Raw genomic sequence first — 27,127 nt, 5'->3', positions numbered from 1 at the left:
GGCCTAGCCAGAGACACAGGTGGCTTTTCCTCCATCCCACCTCAGGTGTGTGCTCCTAAGACCAGGGCATAGGCACCTCCCAGCTCCTCCAAGCTGCTGCCAGCACAGTGGGCCTCTGAGAGGTCTGACCAGGAGGGTCCTGCCCCTTGGGGACAAATGCAGAAGCACTAACAACTCTGGGCTCTATGGGCTTCCTCCAGCCCCTGGCACCCAGTGGGCCCATGAGTGCCCTTCCTGCTCTGCCTCACCTCCCTCCAGACACAGATGAGAGCTGAGGGCTGCCCCTGACCTGAGGCACGGGGCCAGTTCCTCACCCTCCTCTGTCCTGCCAACTGTCCCCGACTGCACCATTACCCTACCAGGCGCGGCCCAAAACACAAAGCAAATCACAGGGAGGTGTCTGGATTTCACGGATGAAAGAGGTGGGGAAGGAGACTAGAATGTGACCTAACAGGCAACACTTTACTTTTTACCAAGATAAATGTATTTATTCACTCATTACTTGTCCAATTAAAAGAAAGTTGATAACAAGGCCAGGCACGGTGGCTCACACCTGGAATCACAGCACTTCAGGGGGCCAAGGTGGGTGGATCACTTGAGATCAGGAGTTTGAGACCAGCCTGGCCACACAGTGAAACCCTGTCTCTACTAAAAACACAAAAATTAGCCAGGCATGGTGGCACGCACCTATAATCTCAGCTTCTCAGGAGGCTGAGGTTACAGTGAGCTGAGATTATGCCACTGAACTCCAGCCTAGGTGACAGAGCGAGACTCCGTCTCAAAAACAAACAAAAAAAACCCCACTAATGTAAAGAATTAAAATGGGTACCCTCTGGGCAAGGGCCCAGGGATCTGCAAGACTAAGAAGCTTCCTGGCATGTGTGGACGCCCAGAAGCTCCTGGTGGCTATGCTGTTCCCATGCCATGGCAAGAGACTAGGCAAGCCCCAGGCCCTCTCCCCTGCCTCAGTGCTCCAGATTGCCTGTTCACTACTATGCATGGCTGAATGACTGGCCCCTGTCTCTGACCCACCCAGGGTCCACAGGACCCATCACCCTGCTCTGCTGCTCAATGGCCCCATAACTACATACACTTCTTAGCCCAGGAGTCCTGTGAGAGGATGTGGCTTCTTTCAGACCCCACTCAGATCCCCGGGAGGCCTCGGCCTCAGGATGTGAGCAGGACTGAGAAGGCGTAAGAGGCCTATTCAGTGCCCAGACAGCCTCTGCTGCCACCAAAGGCCAACTATGTGTGCATCTGCCATGAGATGGTGACAAAGGGTCCTGCCTGCAGGCCCAACTCCTGTCCTGGTACTGCTAGTTATTCTCTAATAAGAGAGAGCAAAGCCTGCCAAGGCGGAGGGCAGCTGACAGTGCCAGGGAGCAGAGGCGGAGAGAGGCAGCCCACTTACCTGCAACCGGTTTGGCCTGGGGCACCCTCCTCTTCTTCAGGTCCTCATCCTCTGGGACATAGTTCCGCAGTCTAAGTTCCCTGCAAGGACAGAGAGAACAAGCAAAGACGAAGTCAGTATGTGACATGGTCTCATTCATTCACTCATACAACTTGCATAGCCCGTGACTTCCCGACTTTCCTCCACGCTCTCTGGAGATGGCCTGGTGAGGAGGAAAAGCACAGAACGGAGTGTCATTGGGCAGGCCCCTTGGCACCGTCCCCTGCCACTTAGCAGGAATGGCTGCCCTCCAGAGGTCCTGTCTATTCTGTTGGAGTATGGTTCTCTTCCAGAGCTGGGCCAAGGAGGCCTAGGGAGCATCCACAGGATGTCTCTCCTGGATCATCCCATTTGACAGCTAAGGGGACTGGAGGTCAGAGAGACCGCACCCTTTTCATAAGATCACATAGCAGTGGCTGCACATCTGAGTTCAAGGCAAGGTATGATTCCCAGCCAGGTCTAAAGCTCCTGGGCTGAGTGATTCCTAAAGGAGAAGGCCAGTGGCCACCCACGAGTTCCCCAAGTCTGGTCCTCTTCAGAGCCTTCCTGCCCTGGGGCTCATGCCACCGAGTACATCTCAACTGCTTAAAGAAAAGCATCTGGGTGTGCTGCGCCAGGGGCACGTGGCAGTGAGTGAGGAGTGACATGTGGACAGGCAAGCAAGTGCTGGGGAGCTCCAGAGGGGCGCGGCTGCCTACAGCCGTGGGAATGTGAATGGGAGGGACTCCAGGAGGAGGTAGCACCTGGGCCTGCAGAGGATGTGGACAGGGTCAAGGCACAAAGCACATGAGAAGACTGCTGGGAGTGGCCCGTGAGGGCTGTGAAAACAGGCATGGCCATGTGCAAGGCTGGGAAGGCCACAGTCTACCTGGACAGCACTGAGAACTGCACAGCCCCCAAGGCCTCCGTGAAGAGAGAGGAGCCACGGGCCAGAATCGCCCGGCAGCAGCTGCGGCTAGTTACCGTGTTTTTATTTTCTTCCCGCCTCAGTCTTTTCAGGCAGGGGTGGCTGAGCCAAAAACTCACTGGGGTCCTCTCTGGCTCAGGGGCTCATCAAATCCCAGCCCCACACACACAGAAGCAGGCTCCCAGGAAGAGGTGCCCCTGGCAACTCCGCAGGGCGAGAGGTCCTAGGGGCTGCTGGGTCTAAGAAAGGCAAGGCAGAGGCAGTGGGACAGACCCCTAACCCTGGGGGATGCAGGAGTGGCCCCTCAGATGCTGGCCAGGTGAGACTAGGCCGCGGGTCCTCCTCCTTCCTCAGTACCTCTTTCGGTGCTTGACCGCTGGTCTCTCAGTAAAATCCTGGGCCTCTAAGGCAGGAAACAACTTCCCAGCAGGCCTCCCACAGTCTCCCATCTCCCAAGACCTCTATCTGGACCAGGTAAAAGTGCTGCTGACTTCCTAAGGCCCTGTGAAAGCAAGCTTTCCCAGAGGCAAGGCAGTGGGTGTCTGTGGCCACACAGCTAGCTAGCGGTGGTGCTTTGGACTTAGGGGTTTTCAGATGCCATTCATTCTCCTATTCAAGAGCTCTGTCTGCTTCCTGCCCCAAGCTCATTTACCATCTCCTTCCCTCCTGCCAGGACCCCTGGGCCTGAAGCCTTGGGCTGGGCTGAACCACTAAGGGCTGGGGGGCTAGGGCAGTACCAGCATCATTCGTGTGGAGGAAGCCCACCTGCACTCCCAGAACCTGCTTCCTCTAAGGAGCAGAGACACCCCACCCTGTCCCTCATCCTTGAATGCTTGCCTTGGGCTGGGGGTACACGCCAGGTCACGGAGGTACAGGGAGACAAAGTGGGGCATGACTGGGTGCAAAGGCTTTCGTTCACAACAGGGTGGGGAGAAATGAGGAAGAGAAACTGGGTGTGGGAAGAAAACTGCAGGGATTAGTAAGAAAAAGAACTGTCACTTTCAGAAACCATCTCCAAAGTTCTGTGAGAAATCAGTAGGAGAGGAGAGACCAGAGGGAACTGTACCCAGAGCTCACAGCAGCAACAGGCACCCATGCCTCCAGCCCCACCCGCTGCCCAAGGCTTCAGAAGGCCGGCTAGAGGACGAAGCCAGAAGCAAGAGGTGGGAGCAGAGTCTTGCACCCACTGTGCCCTGCCACCCCAGAGCACTGGCCAGCCAAGAACACCGAGGTCCCAAACACTATGGGAAGGTCTCATTCCACGCTTCAGTTTCCACATTTAGAAAACACTAAGGCTGCTCTGGGTGCATCCAGCTCCATCACGCCCTCCCCAGACTTACTCTTGGAGAGCTAATCTGATGTGCAGTCACTGGTGTGTGATCACATGAAAATGGTGCAGTCTCTCTGACCTCAAGTTCCCTTAGCTTGGAGAGCTAAGTGACTTTCCCTCCCTAATGTCCCCTTAACTGCCCACCCCTGAAATTCCACCACTACCAAAGGGCAGGAGTCTCTGGGAGAGGTCAAGGAGCACGGGGTTCGGCTTGGGGACCTGGCCTTTCCAACACAGGCTCATGATTTAACCTCCCTTATAAAGGGAGGTTAAATCATGGGCAGCTCAACAAACCTGACAGCAAACATATTTTTAAAAATCAATTTCAGGTGGGCCCAGTGGCTCATGCCTGTAATCCCAGCACTCTAAGAGGCTATCACTTCAGGTCAGGAGTTTGAGCCAGGCCTGGCCAACATGGCAAAACCCAGTCTCTACTAAAATTACAAAAATTAGCAGGATGTGGTGGCACACACCTGTAATCTCGGCTATTTGGGAGGCTAAGGCAAGAGAATTGCTTGAACCTGAAAGGCAAAGGTTGCAGTGAGCCAAGATCGCACCACTGCACTCCAGCCTAGGCTGCAGACTGTCTCAAAAAAAAAATATATATATATATATATACACACACACACACACACACACACACTATATATATATATATATAATTATATATATTATTTATATATATAATTTTTTTAATTGTCCTCGGAGAAACAAGACAACAAGGATTCCAGGGGCCGTAATCATGGAGATAAGGGAAGTACAACAAAGTGAGCCTGACATCACGCCCCTCTTTCTCCTGAAAGTGTCTATTTACATGCAACAGCTGAAAAGGTGAGAGTGAGCAGAGCTTCCTATTAGGTTGGTACAAAAATAACTGCGGTTTTTGTCATTAAACATAGTGGCAGAAGCCACAATTACTTTTGCACCAACCTCATAGAATTTCATGGGCCTGAATAGGGAAAAAAAAAAAAAATGTGTGTTAAGGGCAGAAACTAAAACTGACTGCTGACTTGTAACTGAAACTATGGAAACCGTAAGACAATGAAATGGTATCTCAGAAGGGCGGACAAAATAAATGTCATGTTAAGTGTGGACAAAATAAATTCTAAATCTAGTTAAGAAGCCTTCATGAGAAAGACTTTTCCAGACAAAGAGAAGTTAGGAGAATTAGTCATGAGTGGATCTGTTATTCAAGAAATACTAAAAGGAATACTTTAGGCTGGAGGAAAATGATTTCAGACAGAAATATGGAATTGCAGGGAAAAATAAAATGCCTCAGAAAGGGTAAATACAGTGGCTTGCACCTATAATCTCAGCTTGGGAGGCTAAGGCAGGAGGATTGCTGGAGCCAGGCTGCAGAGGGCTATGATCACACTACTGCACTCCATCCTGGGTGACAGAGCAAGACCCTGTCTCAAAAAAAAGCAGGGGGGAAAGGGGTAAATACATAGGTAAACTTAAGTGAATATTGACTGTATAAAATAGTAATAATGATTTAGAGGATTTAAAATGCAGCAACAATAGTACAAAAGGCAGAAAGAGTGGCAGATAGCCTTAAAGTGTTTTAAGGTCCTAGCACTGTATAGGAAATGGTAAAAATGCTACTATTTTCTATTAGACCTTGATAAGTTAAGGATGTATGTTGTTACCCCTGTGGAAATTACTAAAAGAAGGGGAAGAGAGTATACAATTAACAAGTTAACAGAGGAAGAAAGTGGAATGATTAAAAACAAAAAAATCCAAAAGGTGACAAAAATCGAGATTAGAAAGGAAAGTCAAGAAGCAAATAGTAAGACAACAGGTTCACACACAAAGCAGGCCCAGGCTGCCATTCTAGGGGCTCCCATAGCCTTACAGTGTCCAGGGTGTAATGACACAGTACCAGCCAGACCAGTAGGGCAGGCTAACACCTGATATCTTGTCAGCTGGCCAGGAAATGCTGAAGCAGCCTGCACTCACCAGCAGTCACTGGCATCTGGAAGCCACCTTTCTGAGGACCACTGGAGCCAAACACTGGTTCTGCCACCCCAATTTAAGCATGAGGAGGTTGCTAAGGGGAGAAGGTACTAGCTTTAGCTAGAAGAAAAGAAAGAAAAACAAAAATGCTGACAGTGGTTATCTCTAGGAGTGACTTCTCTTATAAGAGATGGGGTCTCAGCCGGGCACAGTGGCTCACGCCTGTAATCCCAGCACTGTGGGAGGCTGAAGCAGGTGGATCACCTGAAGTCAGGAGATTGAGACCAGCCTGGCCAACCAATATGGTGAAACCCCATCTCTACTAAAAATACAAAAAATTAGCCGAGTATGGTGGCGGGTGCCTGTAATTCCAGCTACTCGGGAGGCTGAGGCAGGAGAATCACTTGAACCAGGGAGTCACGTGAAGGTTGCAGTGAGCTGAGATCATGCCATTGCACTCCAGCCTGGGCAAGAAGAGCAAGACTTCATCTCAAAAAAAAAAAGAGAGAGAGAGATGGGGTTTCACTATGTTGCTCAGGCTGGACTCAATCTCCTGGGCTCAAGCAATCATCCTGTCTCAGCCTCCTGAATAGCTGGGACTACAGGTGTGAGCCACCACACCCAGCTCTAAGTAATTTTTACTTGCTTTGATTTTCTGTAGTTTCCAGAATTTCTAATCAGTATTTCTTTTTACGCAGAACCAACCAACCAAGTAGTCAAAAGGAAACCTAAAGAAGAAACAGGCAGAGGCACCGTAAGGCAGCAGAGGACTGTGGCAGGGTTCCGAGTCAGGCAGCACCAGCGCCTCAGCTCTGGTGGTGTCCAGCTTCTGTGGTTTAGGGCCAGGCTGTCCTCTAGCCAAGGGCAGCAGAGACCAGGCCATGCTTTGGGGGGTTTTCTGCTCCAGAGTCTATGGAAAGAAGGCAGCCCAGAAAGCCCAATGGCTTCTAAGACACTATCCTTTGAACCAAATGCCCTAGGCCAGCCACAATCCACCCTATACTGGCAGCCAGTATCTGGGTAGAGCTTTGCTATACCTCCACAGGAGCAGACACAGCAGTCACCTCAGTGCCTCCACTGGCACCCCCTCTGACTCAGGGACCCCCAGTGTCCCTAAGATGAGTCTAAGCTTCTTCACATGGTCCTGGACCACAGTCTGCACACCCAGCAAATGTCCCTGGGGCCACTCCAGGGACCAGCCCTGTCAGTTACACACTTCTCTGTCCATCACGCTTCAAGAGCCAGCTCAAGGAGGTGGCCCAGTGGGCCCCTCCCCGTGTCCCTACTCACCCTGAGGCACAGTGACCGCCCTTCTTCTGCACCCTCTTTGCCCCACTTGCCTCTCTACCCTCTCTGCAGCAGCCCCACTCCACGCATGTGGCCCTGTGATAGCTGCATGTCTGTCCTTTACAACCTGCCCTAAAGGTACCAGGCAGCTCCAGGAGGGGCTCAGCACACATTTGCCTCAAGCTGAAAAAAGGAATTCAGAAGGCACTCAGGAAAGAGCTTTATGGGTGGCCTGGGGCTCTCTGAGCCTTTCAATGACTTGGGAAGACATTTGGAAGCAAAGTTGTACCCAGCAGACAGAGAGGGCAGGAAATGTGGCTGGGCTGGGGCAGCCAACCCCTAAGCATCTTCTTTGTGGCAAGGCAATGGGGTAATGCCAAGTTCGCATTCTACTGAGTTTCCTTCTCTCTCCTCCTAAAATGGGTAGCCGACCTTTTCTATTTCCTTTATGCTACTTCAGGCCAGCTGCAGGAGCCTCCGACATGAGCTGGCCAGGGAGGTTCAGGGGAAATCACCCCTAGGGTGCTTTTTCACACCTTCCATAAGTGCACTGAGAGGAAGCAGGTGGAGAAAGATGATGTTCTCTGCTAAGTATAGAACCAGAGTAGAGTTCTAGAATGGCGAAATGAAAGGAAGCTTTGAGATTATGAATCTGATCCAACTCCATCACTGGCAAACTGACCTCAGAGAAAGTCTGCACTGCTCATGGGGGTTTCATGGCCCCTGGTCCACTTCACTCACTCACGCTACCAAGCTTACCCTTTGGGGCACTAGCCTCTATTCTCATCCCTTATATCTTGAGGTTACTCCACATTCACCTCCTACCCTGGGCCCCTAGAGGAAGGCAGAGACAGGACAAGAACCAGGCAGTCCCACATGGCCTGTTCCCTGACAACAAGGTCCTCTACCTGGCCACCCTGGTCCCTCCTGCCCATACAGGCCCCCTTAGGTGCCAGAGAGAGAGCTGCCGTGAGGCATTCCCCCTAGTTACAGACCACAGGGAAGGCCAAGCCCAGGATGGGCCTGCAGGCCCTGCAGAAGCCAGCACTGCCCAGAAAGACTGGCAACTTTGATCAAAGAACACTTTCATTTTTAATATTCAGAGTACAGAGACACTGGAGCTCTGCCAGGAAAACACACAACACTCAAACATGCCCCTAATAACCCTCTGTTTGCTTTAGGCTCTGCACATAGAGACCTACCCCTTGTCCCTAGTATAAATAACAAGACTTCGCTTGCTGCTGCCAGAGGCCAAACCCAAGAGAAGCATGCAAATGAGGGGAGAGGCAACTACCCCAAATGATGTACACAACTGCTCTAGAGGCTGATCTGGTCTTTCTCTCAAGAGCCATTAAAATGTTCAAACCCCTTGACCCAGTAACCCTGCTCTGGGGAAATTATTCCATAGAAATAGTAACAGAACAGGGGGAAGCAAAACAAAGCGTTCTACATACATGTGATCCTGGCAGCATGATTCATAATAGCTATGGCACCTCTGGGCTCTCTTCTGGCAGACTGCCCTAGAGTGGCCTAAAGTACCACTAGGCTGTGAGGGCAAAGAACAATTTAGTACAGGTAAGGTACAGATCAGGAGAGAAGGCAGATACTGAAAACAGACAAGCTATGGAGTGATGTTTTTGTCTGGAGAGGACTGTCCTTCAGGTGTCACCCAGCAAGGCAACTGTGGCCCCACCCTGAAAATCGGGCACAGCGTAGGGCGATAAAAGCTCTCTTCTCCTCTCTTATCCAGTCCACCCCAGGCCTCCTGCCCTTCTGGCAACACAAAGAGGACAAGGTCTATTGGAGCACATGACACAAGAAGTGACCATGGGCAGGACAGGGCCACATCACAGCCCCAGGGGGTGGACAGGCCTCCAAGCAAGCCCCGGCAAACACATCCTCGGAGGGTTTCGGAAAAAGGGGTGGGAGCTCCTTTGTGCCCCACCTGAAACCGCAGACCATAAAGCATGGGATAACGCGTCCTCCCCAGCAGAGGCAGCCTCCACACACGGCCTCTCAGATGCTGCCTCTTGAGACCTCCCTTCCACAGAGAGGTTGTCACTGACATTTTCTCAATGTGGAAAACAGTCCAGAAAGATTCTCTGAGGTGCCTGAGTTGAAGGAGGAGCCAGAGGCAGAATCCAAACCCTGGTCTCTGGCCTGGGGTGGACCCCACACCAGCTTCCTGCATCTGGCTCCTCAGGGACCAGCAATCACCATAGAAGAGTAAAGCTATCTGATGCAGCGACTGGGGTCTGGCCAGGCTGCAGATGGCTCTGCCAGGGCTCTGGGCACTCAGCATTCCTCAAGGGAAAAACTCTTGCAGCCTGCCCCACGGTGGAGTTCAGCCTACAGCATCATCCTGGAAACGCCCTCCCTCAACAGAAGCCCAGCCTCTCAGCTCTCCCAATTGCCTGGAGAAGCCTTCCTCAGCCCTAAAAACTACAATAGGCAACAGGTCTTAGGGGCAGAAGGAGCTTCAGAAGTAGTATAGTCAAGCCCTTGCCTTAAAAACAATGAGGCTGGAGGAGCCAGAGCTGGCTGGGGATGAGATCTGTATGGGCGCCCCCACCAAGACAGATCAACAGCTATGGCCATGTGTGGGCACCAAGGCCTACCCAAAGGCCCCTGAGGGATGGCTTATAAACAGCCAACAGCTGCTCCAGGCATTGAGCAGGTCCAAGTGTTAGTTAAATGAGGCTGCTGCCCTGCCGGAGCTGCCATCACATCTGCTCATGTGGTCTGCACCGACTCTCATCCTGGACGCTGCAGAACCTAACCACGGTGCTCTACATTGACAAGTTGAACCTTGAACCCATCCCACCCAAAAACCCATAGCTAGTGGGTACTTAAGGAATTAGAAAAAAACTGATATGCCAAAAACAAAACAAAACAAAAAAACCCAAGACTAAAAAAAATGAATCATGGTACTCTCAAAGAAGTATTAAGCTGCTATAGATAATTTCATTAAAGTATATTTACCAAAAGATAGTCATGACATGGCACATGGAAAAAAAGTTACAGAACAGCAGGATATACACAGATATATATCTTGATCTGTAGTTTCTAAGTTTTCTACAAACTCAAAAAATCCCTAATTTATGTAAATATCATTTAAATTGTAAAAGAGGAGAGGAGTAAAGGTTTATGACAGAGGAGCTAAGCCCCAAAGGACCCATAAGGTAAGAACTGGATTGGCCACATTGGCCATGCTGGGCCCAGATGTTGGGGTACCGGACCTGCACAGCCAGCCCACTGCCCCTCACCCTCCCAGGGTCCAATCTAGCCCACAGACCACTCTGGGAAAGTGGATGGTGCTCAACCCCATAAGGCTGCCCTGAGTGGCAAACTGAGAGCTGCTGCTGCACTCTGCCAAAGAGACTCCTTTCTTCCCCACACAGGGAAGGGTCTCAGGGACAGCTCCACTCCCTTTCAAAAGCTGGGAGACTTTAGCCAAGGAAATCTTAGTCAAGTCACTTCACTTGCCCAGACTGTGGTTTCTTCACCTATAAAGGCAGATCACACTGAGTCCCAGAGAGAGGTGAAGATTTTCTAAGAGGAGCTTCGGAAGCTGAGATTAGGACACACAAGGTATCAGGACTCATGGCCCACAGAAAGGACTGGGCTGTGCTCCTACCACACCCCTACCCAGAAGGGAGGGGCCCAGTGCCAGCACACGGTGAGTCGCCTTCACCATCTTCCTTAAATCAGTTCTCTCTTGATTCATTCTCCCACATTCCCAGGCCTATTCCCGAGAAACAGGGTCAGGAAGAACGAGCCAGTGGCAAGCCCCTGCCTGCTGCTTCAGCAGGAGATCTCCACTGCCCATGACTGGGATATCCCCGGATGTAGACATCCTCTACAGCGGGACTGAAAGAACTCAGGACGTGTGGATGGGAGCTGCCCTGCTTGGTACCACTAGAGTGGAGCAATATATGCCAAATCAAGCTGATGTCATGGATCAAACAACCATGATCTGTGATCCACCCTGGTGTGTGGAAACCATCACTGAGGCCCAGCATGCAGAGCAGAGACATCTGGCATTGGCTGGACTCGAGGGTTTGGGCACTGGGCCAGGGCTGGGCCTTAGTAAGGGTGGGAAATCTCCACAAGAAGGTCATGGACACATTGAGCTGGGGAACAGATTTTCCATCTCTGAAGAAGGAAGGCTAGTGGCCCCATTTCTTTTGCAATATGTGACACCCAGCCCTAGTCAACTATCTCTGATAGCGACTGACTGCTCCAGCTGTGTACAGACCTCCATACAAAGCCATGGTAAGTGGTGGCTGTGGAGGCTGGGAGTTTGGGACTTGCTTGTTCAGGCACTCTCTGGCATAGGAGGTGGTGAGTGCTCCTGGTAAGTGCCTCTCCCCTTCTCCTCCCACCTGTCAGCCCCAACCCAACAGTCCATCCCACAAGGCAGGGTGGCAATGGCTGTCAGCCACAAACCTTGCCCTAGACATGCCTCCATGGCACATATCAGTCAACCTCCCATCAGGAAGAAGTGACAGAGCACTTAAAAAAAAAAAAAAAAACAGGCCGGGCGCGGTGGCTCACGCCTATAATCCCAGCACTTTGGGAGGCCGAGGCGGGTGGATCACGAGGTCAAGATATCGAGACCATCCTGGTCAACATGGTGAAACCCCATCTCTACTAAAAAGACAAAAATTAGCTAGGCATGGTGGCGCATGCCTGTAGTCCCAGCTACTCGGGAGGCCGTGAGGCAGGAGAATTGCTTGAACCCAGGAGGCGGAGGTTGCGGTGAGCCGAGATCATGCCATTGCACTCCAGCCTGGGTAACAAGAGCGAAACTCCGTCTCAAAAAAACAAAAAAACAAAAGCAGCTGACACAAACGCCCCTGAATGCCCTCTTCCATGGGCCAGCTTTCCAGGGCACATCTTATCAGGGCAGTACACAGGGGGCTGGGAGAAGGGAGCTGCCTTAGAGATGGGTCATCCAAGCCTCTACAGAGTTAGCAACAAAAAGGCTGGCAGAGACAGGGAAGAGTCAGCCCAGAGAAGCGGGGGCCCATCTAGGGGTAGGAATGCATCTTTTCTTCCCACAGAGCCTAGGCTGGACGACCTGCTGGAGCTCACTCCCACCCACTGGGGATGTGGTTGTATGGGGATGGGACAGGATTTATCCTAGGAGAGTAATACAAATTTTAAACAGGAATCTGAATCTATAGATTCAATGCAATTCTGACCAAAATCTCAGCAAGCTTTTTTTTAAAATAGATATTAACAAGCTGACTATAAAATATATAAGGAAAGGCAAAGGAACTGTTAGAACAGCTAAAATAATTCTGAAAAGGTCTCCTCGGGCAGTGGGGCAGGAACACAGGCAGGCAGGCAGGTGGCTTGTGAGGGGCAAGGTGCTGGGATTGCTTGTGAGGGGCAAGGTCTTGGGATGGCTCCCACCAATCCTGCTGGATTTTCATTTACTTAGCCACAAACCCTGGCCCTACAGTGTTATCTGGTTAGACGAATGAATCTGCAAAATGAAGCCACTCAGCTTATTTCAAAGGACTATCTAATATATCAAATAAGCGAGGCTCTGCAAAGTGGTTCCTAATCACAAACTTCTAGGTCATGTCTGCTTATTTCTACTCCCATCCACTGCCTCACATTTCCCCCAACTGTTGCCTTATTTGCAAAGTTGGCACGTGCTTTATGTAAAAGTTAATTCTGTCTTTTTGAGGCATGTCCAGAGTCCTTTAACTCTCTCGGGAGGGCCTCACGGTGCCTTCCTTCTGCCCAGAGCCTCAGCACTAGCTGGGAAGCAGGTATGGCATCTGCTCTGTTCATCAAGTGAATCAAGCTTTATTTTTATTTTTTCCATCTTCGGTTGAAGATACTGAGGCTCACTGAGGCAATGTGACTTGCCTAGGGTTAGAGAATTAATAATTGGCAGGGCTTGGCCTCAAACCCAGGAACCACTTCCAAAGCCTGACCTTGCTCCATCTGTCTCGGTCCTTTCATTTCAGGGACTGCTGCTGGACCCAGAATCTTTTCATCATGTGTTCTTTCCCTAAGTCCCTAAATTAAAAAAAAAAAAAAAAAATTTTAAGCATGATGAACTAGCTACATTAATATATGGAACTGACCATGAGGCCTCTGCAAGGGACACTGGGTGACCTGGAGGGCAACTGAGGAAGATGGACCCTGCTCTCTGCCAGCTAATGGGACATAGGGAGCCGAGGCACTCACAGGCAGCAGGCCCTGGGATCACCCAGTCATTCAAGTTCAGAGCTGAGTGGCAGTGTGGGATGGAATGACTCAGGGAGGAATCCTGGTCAGGGCATAGGAGGAGAAACCAGGGAGGAAGGGGAAGAGGAGGGTGCCCCCTCCATCTCCCTGTAGAGCCTGAGTCAGGAGAGCATCAGAGACAACTCAGCCTTTCCCATCCAGATTGGGCCCTGGGTCTCAGATGCAGATCTGTGTAACTTCCTTGGCATCACTCCTGAGATGGTGAGGGGGTCAGACTGGAAGGGGCTCCCAGGGACACTGTATAAAGAAAGAGTTGGGGTGATGTCCATTCATGCCTCCCCAACAAGAGGCTATACCACCCACCCTTTACAGATTCATGCCTCTGGACCTTTGCTGCCTAAACCCTATCCTCTGGATTCCAGACTTAAAAGGCAGGTTCTCCATGAGGACTTGTCCCACTGAAAGCAGGACGGTGTTAGCTGAAGGCAGCCCAGAGCAGGCACCATGCTCCTCTCAGCACAATTCGGAAAGGCTGGTGCCAGCACAGTGTCCTCCCTGGCACCTGGGCTCAACCTAGAGTGACCCTGACTGAAGTGGGCTGCTCTCACCTCCCAGCAGCCAAGGAAGAGGGATGCTCACTGGCGAATGTCCTCAGGGGTCATCCTTCCAATGGAGTGGGTCACCTCTTTCTCTCCAGTGGCAAAGGAGGCTGTGGCAAGGGCTATGGCCTAGGGGGCTCTCTGGAATCAGCTCCCAATCCATAAGCATCCTGTATGAGAGCCCCTTTCCAGACCTGGGGTACAAACAAAAAGCAACATCCTCCTCTCTGGATGGACACAGCCTCTGCTGCATCCTGCTCTTCCTGGGAAGCCCATCATGGCCAGCCCTGGACCCTGCAGTCTAAAGTGGAGTCCACATGGGTCTGGCTCTGTGTTAGGGCAACCAATGTTCTAATCTGCCTTCCTAAATAACCTGAGCAAGCCCTCTGCTCTGCATCTGTTAAAGTCAGAAGAGTCTGTTTTTCTCTGGGGCCTACAGACACAGGCACAACTTCTTGCTAAGACTAGGTTTCCTGGCAACCAAGGGAGTGACCCAAGTAGCAGGCCCTGCCAGGAAAGGGATGCTAGAAGTCCACCTGCCCAATGTCTCTAGAAGTTCAGTCCCACAAGCCAAGCTCCCAACTATTGGGAGGCAAATCCATTCCACCACTCTCCACTGCCTCAGAAGAGGCCAGATTAGAGCAAAGCAGAAGAATATGATGAGCTGAAGCAGAACCCAGTTCAATGTCTAGCATGGTTGGTCCCTGGGCTGAGGTGAGAAAACAGAACAGGGCCCGGCACCTGCCCAGCTCAGTGGGCTCAGGACAAGGCCTATGAGCAGGTCTTGTGTTCCACAACAACTGACCTCTAAGACCTAGCAGGGAGCAGGTCCTCACAAGCCAGGGCCTCTTTTATCTAGAACTCACTGACAGGAACCTGGAACTACACATGCCCTTTGTTTTTTTCCATGCTGTTTTCATTAGGATATATCTTAGGCACACAGAAAAGTTCAGAGAATAACCTAACACATGTACTCACCTCCTGAAGAGTCAATAAAAGCAACATTTTCCCATATTCAAGACAGGTTTGTCCCCCTCCTTTTTTCTTTTGTTAAAACAAAATCACACATCATTGGCCAGGCGCAGTGGCTTACGCCTGGAATTCCAACACTTTGGGAAGCCGAGATGGGTGGATTGTCTGAGCTCAGAAGTTCGAGACCAGCCTGGGCAATCTGGTGAAACTGTGTTGTTTTGGTACCAAAAAGTTAGCTGGGCATGGTGGTGCACACTCGTGGTCCCAGTTTCTTGGGAGGCTGAGGTGGGAAGATTGCTTGAGCCTGAGAGGTGGAGGTTGCAGTGAGCTGAGATAGCGCCACTGCACTCCAGCCTTGGTGACAGAGTGAGACCCCATCTCAAAAAAAGAATAAAAACAAACAAACCACACATCATAGAGCCTTTCCGTAATCCTGTGTCCTCCCTGCTTCCCCAGGCATGACTCAGAGGCATCACTCCTCATGCATGTATTTACACTTCTGCTTTCGCATTCTTGGAGCACCTGACACCTTATCACACACCTGCTTCTTTGTTAACAGTCTGTCTCCCTCCAGAAAATGTCAGCTCCATGAGGGTAGGGGCTGTACTCTGTCCGCTGTTGCCTTCCAGGGGCCCACAGTGGTGCTCTGCACAGAGCAGACAACCAATAGTTAGTACTTGTTGACTGAGTAACACACAAATATCATTTTGTGTTCCTGCCCTATATGCCTCAATTCTGAAACCTGCTTTTTCCATCACTCAACATCACGTTTGAGATTCACAACCACACGGCTCAACATTCAAGCCTCTTACTGCTATATGACCCACCCACCTGCTAACCAGTGACCCCTCTTTCTCAGGGAGGAGGAGGAGGGAGATCAGAGAAAAAAACACTAACACATCAAAGCCTAGAAACTGGAACTCAGGCTCCAACGAGAGTTCTAGACTTTAGGAACCTAAGAACAAACCAGAAGACCAAAGGGCCTCTAATACGTAGTTACCACAGATTGGGGGAAACTGTGCCAGCACCCACCCATAAAGCCACACATGTTGGGGTCACATGGCAAAGGACGAACTAACTGGCCTTCATCTTCCCATCACCAGCCAGGGACCTTCAAGAGCTGAGGACTAGGGCCCAACAAAAAGCCCCAGGCCCAGCACCAGCAGACCCATTCACCGTTTAGTGCCACCAGCCTCTCAGCATAAAGCTGGTAGCATGTCTGAGCCCGAGCAGGGGCCATGAACTCTGCAGGGCTCTAGGGATGGTGTGAAAGCACTTTGTAAACAGTGTCTGCAGTCTGCTCCTGATTACAAAGGCAGAGATGAGGCCCGCATATGAGGAGGTTCTACTTATACTGGTGAAGGTGAAAAAAGGCTGTGGCATTAGGAAAGCCTGCTCTGGTGTGACCGCCCAGCTTCCTCTAAAGAGCACTCCTCCCCTACTGCTGCCCCTCTGCAAAGCAGAGCCCTGGCGCATCAAGATTTACACCCCTGTGCCTGAAGGAAGCTGCTCAGAGAAAAGGAAATCAAGGCAACCTGTCCAGAAAGACACACGGTCTGAGCCCAGGAAGAGAGCCCCAGCTCAGGGCTGGGCATGGGAGGAAACACATGAGACCTCTGGAACTGCTGACATGGAACTGGCAGTCAAACACTCTGCTCACAAAGATCAGTGGCACAGCTCTGCCCCACCCCACCCCGCCCCACACACTGGTTCCTGCAACAGTTCCCAGGCTCCAGGTATTTGGGAGGCAAAGCGGCATCTGAAGTTCTGTGGAGGTTGCAACCCTCAAGACTGTGGGAAAAGACCTCGTGCTTGCAATCATGAGGGAAGGGTATCCAAGACCCTCATGTGTGCTGTGTATAGGCAACTTAAGTGGACTCAACCAGATGACAGTATTTGGCAAAATAAGATAAATACTACAGACGGAAGTGAAGCCAGAGGGTGGGGCACAGACAATGAGAAAGGCGCCCTCTGACCCGAACTCTATATGAAGACCCAGATGTCAAAGGTATAGGAGAGAAGAAGGACCTCCGGGCTGAGAGGACAGACAAAAGGCTGGTCAGGAAATGCTGAATGGCCAGGGGTGGCAAGGACCGACCACAGAGGGCTCTGGCTAGAGGGAAACTAGAAGAGGATGGATGAGGCCAGATGGCCCAGGCAGAGCTTCACAAGTCAGGTACAGAAGGGGCGGGCACACACTTAGCAAGCAATGGAGAACCACGTCATGAAAGGTGTGTGAGAATGGTAAAAAGGCATAATATAAGGACTAAAAAGAAAATGCTGGGGGCTGAGTAACAGTCAGATGGAAAATGAGGGAAAGAAGGGAGAGAAGGCCTCAGAAGGAGAGAGTTGAGATTTTAAGGTCTGAACAAGGCAGCCATAGGCAGGGAGAAGAGGGGAGGGAACAGGGCAGAGACTGAACAGAGTTGGGAGGACCCGGAGACTGGGAGACTGATGAGTGCTGGAGCAGAGGGCAGAGCCTGGAGCTGCACATGGGCATTACCTGTGCTTCTCGCCTTCTTCCTCCTCTTCTCTAAGTTGCTTGGTCTTTGGCTCCCCATCTTCCTTGTCCTGCAAAGGGAGAAAACCACCAGCTCAGCTGAAAGCTCCTACTTCCAGTCCACGCAGCCTAGGGAGCTAACAAACAGGACATCTCAGAAGCCAGGCACCTGGCACGGCCCAGCTTGGTGCCCCAGACTCCAAGCAGGGTACATGCCTGCTGCATCTCACAGCACAACTGGAGCCTCACTGCCTGTGCAGAATTTAAAAATCCATGACTCCAGCCCAGTCCCAGGTACATGGTGGCCCTCAGAGAACACTAGCAGAAAGAGCTGGATGGCTTTAGGTGGTGAGAAATGTGGCCACTTGGTGCCATGGAGGAGCCATGCTGGCAGGCCACCAGTCACCTTCATGGGTCTGGATGGAACCACCTGCTAAACTTGGAAAGACAGGGAAAAGAAGCACCAGCAACCAGGGCGGATGAGAGCTCAGGCCTCCGGAGACACCTTTCAGGCCAGAGGCCTCTCCAGAAATACCTGTTTGGTTTGCTTTAGAAGTAACATGAACTAGGACCAGGCTTATAACAAGACTCACTGCCCAGGCATGTGCTATATTCAGGGAGACAGAGGCAAGGGGAATTGGTGTGAAGTTTCCATGAAAATTTTCTTAATCTGGTTCTTTTAACTTCTTACCAACTGCACCTCTTAAGTCCAGAGAATCATGTTCATCTCAACCTTGATCTGTCTTTCTTGTTCTCAGGTGCCCTGAGGGCCACAATAGAAGGCAATTACTATACTGCTTTTACCTGCAGCAGAAAATGTCTTCCTAGACTTCCTCCCTTATTATGTGATTACCACTGTTAGGTCAGCCTGCCATAGTCAAACTGACACAGGGCGTGCGTGTGCATGCTCAATTCATGTGACCACGCCTTAGGCCCAGGGCTTGGACTGAGAGGCCCCAGGACAGAGCCGTTGTGGGGTCTCACTGCATGCCAAGGTTGGCCCTCCAGAAGGTGACAATGCTCACTTCACTGTGGGAGCGCCCTGCCTTCGACTGTCACAGAGCACTGTTCTGAGAGAGATTTGTGAGCTCCTTCCACAGGGAGCCTGCTCTGATGGACACAGAATGAGCTGGAGCTTGCATAGAAATTGTAAGTAAAACAGCTGCTCAAACTACCTTTCCTAGATGTTTATTTATGCCATTGACAACTTCATTACTAAGAGTGGCATCTACTTTATGTGGAGACTGCAAGCATCGACCAGACCCTGCCATTCCTTGGCCACACAACCTCCGGGGAGCAGGCTACCAAAACCAGGTTGGAGGCCTGGCCCAGAGAAAGGCTTTTGTCATGTGAACAGATCAAGATGCCCACTGACCCAATTCAGGGCAGCTCATCTCATGGCAACGAGGCAGCAGGAACAAAATAACTGACCAAGTGACAGCAGCTACACGGGAGAGGTCAACATGGAGCATGGTTCTCGGGGGATGGCTGAGAGATGGGCTGGGCAGAATTGAGTGACACAGGGTAGGGGAATGGGAGTGGGAAGGGTAGAGTTTGAACAAAGGCAGGGTGTGGTCTGAAGAGCCTGCAGGTAACTGGGGTTGGGGGAGGCGGTGACAATGATTGCCAGGTAAGACGGTCAAGGCAGGCAAGGGCTGAACACAGAGGGCTCTGGCCAGTGTTCTTAGGCAATGGACAAACAGGAGACACTGGGGAAGAGTCTGCCGACCTCTGCTGGGCAAGACACTTGGTGATGGCCAAAGAGGGAAGGGAGAACAGAGTACAAATGCTTCACAGAAACAAGTCAGGATTCTCCAAATGGCTCCCAGGGCTGCTGGAACCTGGATGGGGCTTCCACAGGGGCCCTGCTGACACTTGCAGCCCTCCTTGACTAAAAGCTAGCAGATAAAACAAGCCAGAGCTCGCACATTCTAGCAAAAAATTCTCCCGACTCCCAACCTGCGGACACCCTGAAGGCCACTCCCTGAAGTGCCTGCCTCAGGGGAAGGAGTGGCAGACACCTGTCCTCTGGGTAAGGGCAGAGAAGGAAAAGCAGAAAGGGCTCTGCTTTCCCCACAGTGGGCTGGTGGGGGCAAGACCCCCAGACACACAGGAAGACTCCTTTCCACAGGGGTTCCGTTAACCTGAACGACCTGGCAGAAGCAGGTGGGAACTACAGGCAAGCGTTCAGCCTTTGGGAGGAGTGCTTTGCAAATACCATGCCCTTTTTCTCAGCTCTCAAGCAAGGTCAAACAGCTGCCACCACCCTCCTGGAGTCCCAGAGACATTCAAGTGCCTCAGTAAAAGCCAAGTTATTCATTAATAAATGAGAAAACACCCAACGATCTAAACGACTTTTTAAAAAAAAGTCCAGCAATCTGGTGGGTGGGGTACAGCACTAGCTCCGCAGACAGCATGAAGTTAAAAATGACCCAAGCCTGGGTGCAAAGAGCAGGGGCTCAGAAAAGATAAAGATCCACGTCTGTGGCAGGAGCAGGTGAACAAATGCACAGGCCACGTAAGTGGGGGAGATGAGGTGGACCCCAGTCTTCCTCACAAAGAGTGATTCTCAGATAGGACAATGGGCATTCATGGGAAGGAAAATCGCTTTTGGTGATGCTGGCCTGAATCACAAGGTGTGGCCCCTTGCTGCCTGGGATAGTGGAGGGAAGTGCAGACCAGTCTTAAAGCTCACTCCTACCTGAGAGACTCAAAGAGCCTCAGCCCTGGAGGGCTCGCAGGATCACCCATTCTAGGTCCTCAATTTAACCTATGAGAAAACCTGGGAAATGGCAGTTCAGGGAAAAGGAAAATATTTATCCAAAGTCACAGAACCCATCAGTGGTAGCTGCAAGTCTGGATCCAGGTCGTCCTGATGCCCGACCCTGTGTTCTTGCCAAGGAGATGAGAGAGAGAGAGGCTCTCAAGAATGGAAGAGTGGCACTGAGTTTCTAAAGAGCTCTGATTCCACCCGCCTCTCCTGTGCTCCCCACACAGTTCAGGCCTGGCCCCGTGTGCTCACATGCAGCCACAGCCAGCCCAAGTCCAAGCCTAGGCCCTGCTGGACACTCAGTAAGAAAGCAGGCAGGGTCTTAAGTGCACAGCCTCCCCAGGAATCTAGAGACTTCACTCACCCTGAGACCCTCAAATCAGACTCAATGCCTCGCCACCCCCACTCCCCACTCCCCATCCTTCCCAAATCTCACCATCTTCTCCCTCCTTCCCAATCCCTAGTCTCCTCTACCACCTCCTTAGGGCCCCACCACAACCAGGCCCCCAGCCATTCCCCTCCACTCTTGCCTGCCAGCCGGCCTTCCCCTCTACTCTTGAGAATACAGCTGCCTCCTACATTTTCCCTCTCTTTTTCCAATATATCTCCTTTAAGTCCCCTAAGTCTCCATCTTATCAATCCACATTCCTGGCCTCCTCTTCGAAGACACTGGTCAGACCACACTGCACTTCTGCTCAAAGCTTTCCACACCCCAGGACAACAGCCATTCACGTCAACCTCACACCTGCCTCACCAGAGGAGGTCATCTCCCAATGCCCCATCACCATTCCATGCTCCTTTCACACTGGCCTGTGTCCAGAACACTCTTACACCCCACATTTTGTCTCAAATCCTGAAATATCTACTCTGACAACCCCCAAGAAAACACACCATCTGGCCAGTCCTAGAGGCCAGCTCAAAGGCCACCTCCTCAGGCAAGCTTCTAAGATTCCCAGGCAAAGGAATCCTCTGGGCCTCCCCAGTGCTTATCAGGGTCTGACTGTAGGCCCAGGGCACAGGCCTGTGGCCACTCCTATTCATATGTAGGCTTTACTACCCCTTCAAGAACCTCTCAGCAGGGAACATCTCCTGGAGCATCTCAAGGCCTAGCCCAGAGCCTGGGCTAGACAACCTTCAGAAACTCTACCAATTTAACTGCTACCCTCTCCACCAACTCCAGAAGAGTCAAACTCAGGAACGCTGGTGGCTGCAGGGCAATAGAGTCATGGCCTGGGCTGGGGCCCTCCCCATAGCCTACTTGCCTATTAATGGAGGCACTATCACATTTTTGACCCCTGCCCACATCTCCACATCTTACACCCCTGCCCTCACCTCCCCCAGAACCTTCAGGAGGAAGAAGCCTTTGGGGCAGGATTTCAGGGGTTCTCAAATGTAGCCCTGCTCAGGACAGAGTTTGACTGACCTGTTTCCCAATGTTGGAAATCCTTTTTATCAGGGACAAAACTGTTACAAATAAAATTAGAGCTGTGTAGAATTGGTATTATTTCTTCCTTAAATATTCAACAAGACTTCAGTGAAGCAATCTTGGCCTGACGTTTTCTTTGGGAAAAGATTTTAATTATAGAACTATACAGATTTTCTATTTCTTCTCCAGTCAGTGTAGTTAATTTATGTATTTCAAGATATAGGTTTCACCTAAGTTACTGAATTTTCTGGCACAAAGTGACCTATATTTAGTTCTCTTAATATCCTTTCAATGTCTGTATGATCTGTAGTGATGTTCACTGACATTGATAATTTGTGTCTTTTTTCTTTATCAGACCAGCTAGGTTTATCAGTTTTGGGACATAGCTCCATCTCACCTCCTCAGACTCAGTGCTTCAACAATGGGTTTGCTCCTCAATCTCCTCTCTCTGGAAGGAGCCCTCATTGGATGAGTACACCTGCCTCTGGATGGCACATGAAGTGTGGGGGCAGCATCAATCCACATTGCTGCCTGAATGTAGGACTACTGCTAAAAGCAGGTCAATCAACAACCAGGCCTACAGAAGAGAGGGAGGAAGAAGAGAGGCTGCTCTAGGTCCTCCTGTTGCCCTGTCCCACCCAGATTAAGATGAAGATCTCTCTTGCCTTGCACCACATCCCCACCTCCCCCTACCCTCAGTCTCCTTTGTGGGCCAGGTCTACCTTGGGCACAAAGATAAAGAAAATAAGAACACTGTCCTCAAGAATCTCAAGTCTACTCAAAGGAGCAGACTTAGAAAATTTAACTCTGTGCCGTAAGTAGTGAGGAAAGTTTTACTAAATATCTTGTACACTTAGGGAATTAGCAAAGGATAGGTGTTGTCAGGGAAGGAAGTAACCCTTAAACTCAATTCTAAATATCCACTGGGGATTACAAGGCAGCTAAAGAAGGCAGAGCATTCCTGGGAGTGGTAATGGCGTACAAAGACATGAGAGCAGAGAAGAGCACTGACTGTCACAGCCTGCAGAGCAGGCCCACATGGCGAGCCCAGCCTTACCTGATGGTGTCAGGGGCAGGGTTCACAGGGCATTCCTCCAGTGCTGTGGGAGGGCTGAGCCCAGCATGAGGGCCAACACCCTGAAAGGGCACTGTGGTAGCCTACGAGATGTGTCATGGGAGGAAAGGGGAAGACCAGAAGTTAGGTGAAATACTCCACTCCCAGCCTGGACCTGCCCCAGCCTGCTGCTGTATGTGTGTCTGTATTTGGGGGGAAAAGGTTAAAATGGGGGCTGGGAACTACCACTGGGGGCAGGTGTCCCTAAGCAGGAAGGCTTGAGTTAAGGGGATAAGGAATAAGCCCCTCCCTCTTCTAAGACTTCCCAGGGACTCAAACTTTTAGGAGCTGCTGCCTAGCACTCTCCCTTCCAGAAGGAAATAAGGGAAGCAGGAAAGGGTTAAGAGAGAGACATTTAATTTCTCATCTAGGGTCTTCCCACCCTTCTTTAGCTTCCCGAAGGAGCTAGAGACTCAACAGGAACTCATGGGTACAGAAACACTTTCCAACTCCAGGTGACATGCCTCATTAGCTCTGCATATGCCTGCCATAATGTCCATGAGATACTGCCCTCTGTTTAACAGTGAAAAATAAGGCCTCAAAATGGTAGCCACTGAAGAAGAGGCCAAACTGGCCCCACTTTGAGCCTTTCCAGTTAGGATTAGGGCCCAGGGTTAGGAAAAAATTAAAAAAAGAGATGGCACTTCAGATAGTGCCTGAAGGCGACAGGAAGAGATAGACAATCTGGGGCAAACTTGGCAGGCTCCCCAATGTCACCTTGTGCCGGTCTCAGGGCCAGTACAGCCCCATGCTGGGGTGGAGGGACTTCCTGTCAGGTGTGGCTACAGTGGAAACTGTGTTCCAAGGGCACTCAGGGGGTAGGGCAGTCACCCGGAGTCTGACTCACCCTGAAGATGGAGTGATAAGAAGTGGGTTGAATGCCACTATGCCTGGGACCAGAAACTGCACAGATATCTACTGCCCAGAGACTGGGAGGGGGTAGGGGGGAGAGGCTCTGCTTCTCCTGGGCCGGCTGAGATCTCGTCAGGCTGCAGAGCTCCTCACTCTGGGTCCCCCCCACTCGATCTGCTGCTAGGATGACTTGGTCCAGGCATCCACTCTATCTGCCAACCAGACCATGAGTTCCTTGAGGGCAGACACTTGTTGTACCAGTCTGTACCCACAGGCCTGACACCAACTACAGCAGGCACAGCACAGTGGTAGAGCACATGTGAAGGAGTGGGGAAATCCCAGCTCTATTTCATCTTGGCTGTGTGACCTTGGGCAAGTTATACAAACTGTCTGGCTTCAGTTTCCTCAGCTATAAGAATGAGGATAATCATACTGACATCATATCACTATTACAAGAAGGAAATGATGAAGGAGAAAAGTCTGCAGCTTTGGGAGATGAGGCAGTAGAGCCTGAAGAGCAGGGAGAATCAGGCCAGGGCAGGAAGGAAAGGGCTGCAGAAAAGCCAGCAGGGCACAGGCCCAGAACAGTGTGCCTCTGCAGAGGTTACAATAAGCTTCCACGCCCATCATCCTCATCAGATGCTCTCAGCAATTCTGTGAGCAGACAGGGCAGTGTTGTAACACCTGCTTACCTAGACATCAGAAGATGATGCCAGATGATCTGCGCAGTGGAGACAGATCTGATTCCCCATTCAGTGCTTCACCAGGAGTCAGCAGGAGCAGGTGGGGACTACCATCCAAGAGGTTGGGGGTTGGGGTTAGCTAAGAGCCACTGCTCTCCAGTGGGTTCAGGAATTCCCTACAGGCTTCTGAGCAGAGCAAGAACAAAGCACGGAGCTGCAGGCTGGAAGAACAGCAAGGAGGCTAGAGATAAGGATTGGAGATAAGGACCAGAACTAGGTCAGTGGTGGTGGACTACAACAAGGAGGTGCCTGAGTACTGTGGGGAGACAGGGAGGAGCAGAAACAACTGAGGTTCTGCTGGTAACTCACTGGGGGAAGGAAGGCGCCTTTGACAAAAAGGTGGTGGTGCTTAGGGGACACAGAGAAAGCGATGAGGCTTGATACCACAGGTGCAGACAAAGGCTGAGGGATAGCGTCTGTCAAGGTGCCCTTAGCGGTGGAAAGGCGGGCCTGCTCCTCTCAGAAAAGGCAGGCTGGACCCCACCATCCACACGGCACCTCAAGGCCCAGGCCACAGCATGCTAAGCCAGCACAGCTACTTGCCAGGCACGTCGCATGGCCCTGCCCAGATGTCCTGTGTGTGTCAGGAGTGTGGGGCGCCAGTCCAAGTCAAGTCTGATCCTATTCTTGCTGCAAGTGCTCAAGGGAGGCATTAGAGAGCTCCTCCAGCAAACTTTATTAGTCGACAAATACTGACTGGCTCCCCTGTGCCAGATACTCCACAGTGGGTACTGAGGAGAAAGAAGAACAAGTAGGCACCTAGTGCCCACAGAGCAGGGTGGGGATTCTTATCCTGGGTGCACGGATTCCAGAGGTCAATGACCAGACAGAAACACAGGCGGGTATGAGAAGGTGAATCTTGGTGGACGAGGAATCCGGAGCTCTTCAGATTCATAAGGGGGTGGTGACCCACAGGAGAAAAAGGAAGGTGTCAACAGCCAGGGAAGGTAGTGTTTTTGTGGGTGTCATAAGAGGTGTCTAGGGAGACTTTCCAAAGGAAGTATCACCTTAAAAGATGAGTAGGAATGGGGACAGAGGGACGGCGGGGGAAGACAGCAGAGGGAACAAGCAGAACCATGAGTGTGCAAAGGGCCCCTCCCACTGCCCTGAGACTTCACCCACACTGGCCCAGCAGGAAATAACCTCTTGGAAGGTCACACAGAGGGCAGGGCAAAGACCAGTCCCTTCCCCTTCCTTCACATGCAGCGGGACTGGACCGGTTCCTCTGGGAAGACAAGCCTGGCTCCAAACTCCCTCCAGGGACCTCCCTATAGGAGGTGCTGTGTTATGCAAGAAGCCCCAGCCTGCAGCCCTGACTGGGCAGGAGGGAACATCAAGACACACTGCTTACCAGTGGTGGGACCTCCCTGAGGCCCTGTCTCCTCTGCTGTGAAAGTGGGGCTGGCGATACTTTAGCAGGGGCATGTGAGGATTACACAAGGCAATCTGGGTCCAGCACGTGGTACAGGGCCCCACATGACCCTGCACCATGAAAAACTGCCTGCTGACATCTTGCAGTGTTCCAAGTCCTGCTGTCCAACAGCAATGGGCCTAACTTGAACCCTGGCTCTTGCTGCATCCCTCTTAGGGAATCAGATATTCCCTCTGTTCTCACTCACCCCTTGCCCTGACACGAAAACCAAGAAAGCACTTAACAAGAACCCAGGACCCAGGGCCCAGATCCATGCTGGGTAACAGAAGGCCTACCAGAAGAGAAACTGATCTACGTTTGCAGTTTTTTTTGAGACAGGGTCTCGCTCTGTTGTCCAGCTGTCCAGGCTGGAATGCAGTGGCGCAATCATAGCTTACTGCAGCCTGAAATTCCTGGGGTCAAGTGACCCTCTCACCTCAGCCTCCAGCATGGGAGTAGCTAGGACTACAGGTGCATGCCACCATGCACAGCATTTTTTTTTTTTTTTAGAGACCAGGTCTAACTGTATTGCCCAGATTGGTTTCGAGCTCTCGGGCTCAAGTAATCCTCCTGCCTTGGCCCAAAGTGCTGGATTACAGGCATGAGCCATATGCCCAGTTCATTTTTCAAATGGAACAACATTTAAATGCAGCATGTGAATGGAGCACATTATCCTTTTCTGATTGTGCTACGTTTTTTTGGCCAAGTCTCCGTAGATGATAAACTTTTAATTTTTGAAAGTGAGGCACAAATGGAAATAACCTGTGTCCATAAATAGACGAATGAGTAAAGAAAATTTAGTACATACACACAATGGAAGACTATTCAGGCTTTAAAAAAAAAAAAAGAGGAAATCCTGTCATTTGCAATAACATGGATGAATCTGGGAAACATTATGTTAAGCGAAACAAGCCAGGCTCAGAAAGACAAATACTTTATTATCTCACTTACGTGAGGAATCTAAAACAGTAGAACTGGCCGGTCAGTGGTTTACACCTGTAATCTCAGCACTCTGGGAGGCCGAGGTGGGTGGACTGCTTGTGGCCAGGAGTTTGAGACCAGCCTGGGTAACACAGTAAAATCCCATCCCTACAAAAAATATAAAAAATTAGCTAGGTGTAGTGGCACACACCTGTAGTCCCAGCTACCCAGGAGGCTGAGGTGGAAGGACCAACCAAGCCCAGGAGGTCAAGCCTGCGGTGAGCTGTAACTGAACCACCGCACTCTCACTTTGGCAACAGAGACCCCATCTCAAAAAAATAAAAAATTAAAATAAAAAAATAAAAAGTAGAACTCACCGAAGCAGAGAATAGAAAGGAGGTTACAGAGGCTAGGGTTGGGGGAGGTGAAGAAAAGGAAGATTTTGGTCAAAGGATACAAAGTTCCAGTTAGACAGCAGGAGTGCCTTTAAGGCAGCTACTACTCAGCACAGTGGTCAGTTAATAATAACACATATTTCAAAATTGCTGAGCCTAGATTTGAAATATTCTCACTACAAAAATGTTCAATTAGCTTGGTTTAATCTTTCTACAATGTATACATATATTGAAACATCATATTGTACACCACAAATATTTAACTATTATTTATCAATTAATAA

The 27,127-nt window shown here is 50.9% G+C and overlaps 1 protein-coding gene across 1 annotated transcript in view; it reads right to left on the bottom strand.

Moving 5' to 3' along the window:
* Nucleotides 1–27,127, bottom strand: part of CCDC12 (coiled-coil domain containing 12) — a 60,571-nt gene that overhangs the window by 10,003 nt on the left and 23,441 nt on the right. Inside the window, exons 2-3 of the mRNA XM_064367020.1 lie at nt 17,215–17,282; nt 1,412–1,491 (exon numbers count right to left, since the gene is read on the bottom strand). Of these exons, the coding sequence (XP_064223090.1) occupies nt 1,412–1,491; nt 17,215–17,282 (148 nt within the window). The remainder of the gene's footprint in view (nt 1–1,411; nt 1,492–17,214; nt 17,283–27,127) is intronic.

The sequence above is a fragment of the Aotus nancymaae genome, unplaced genomic scaffold (assembly GCF_030222135.1).
Source record: "Aotus nancymaae isolate 86718 unplaced genomic scaffold, 86718_ANA_hifiasm-v0.15.2.pri h1tg000067l, whole genome shotgun sequence".
NCBI classification, from domain to species: Eukaryota; Metazoa; Chordata; class Mammalia; order Primates; family Aotidae; genus Aotus; species Aotus nancymaae.
Note: the sequence above shows the minus strand (reverse complement) of the source record. Positions and strands in the feature narration are given on the sequence as shown.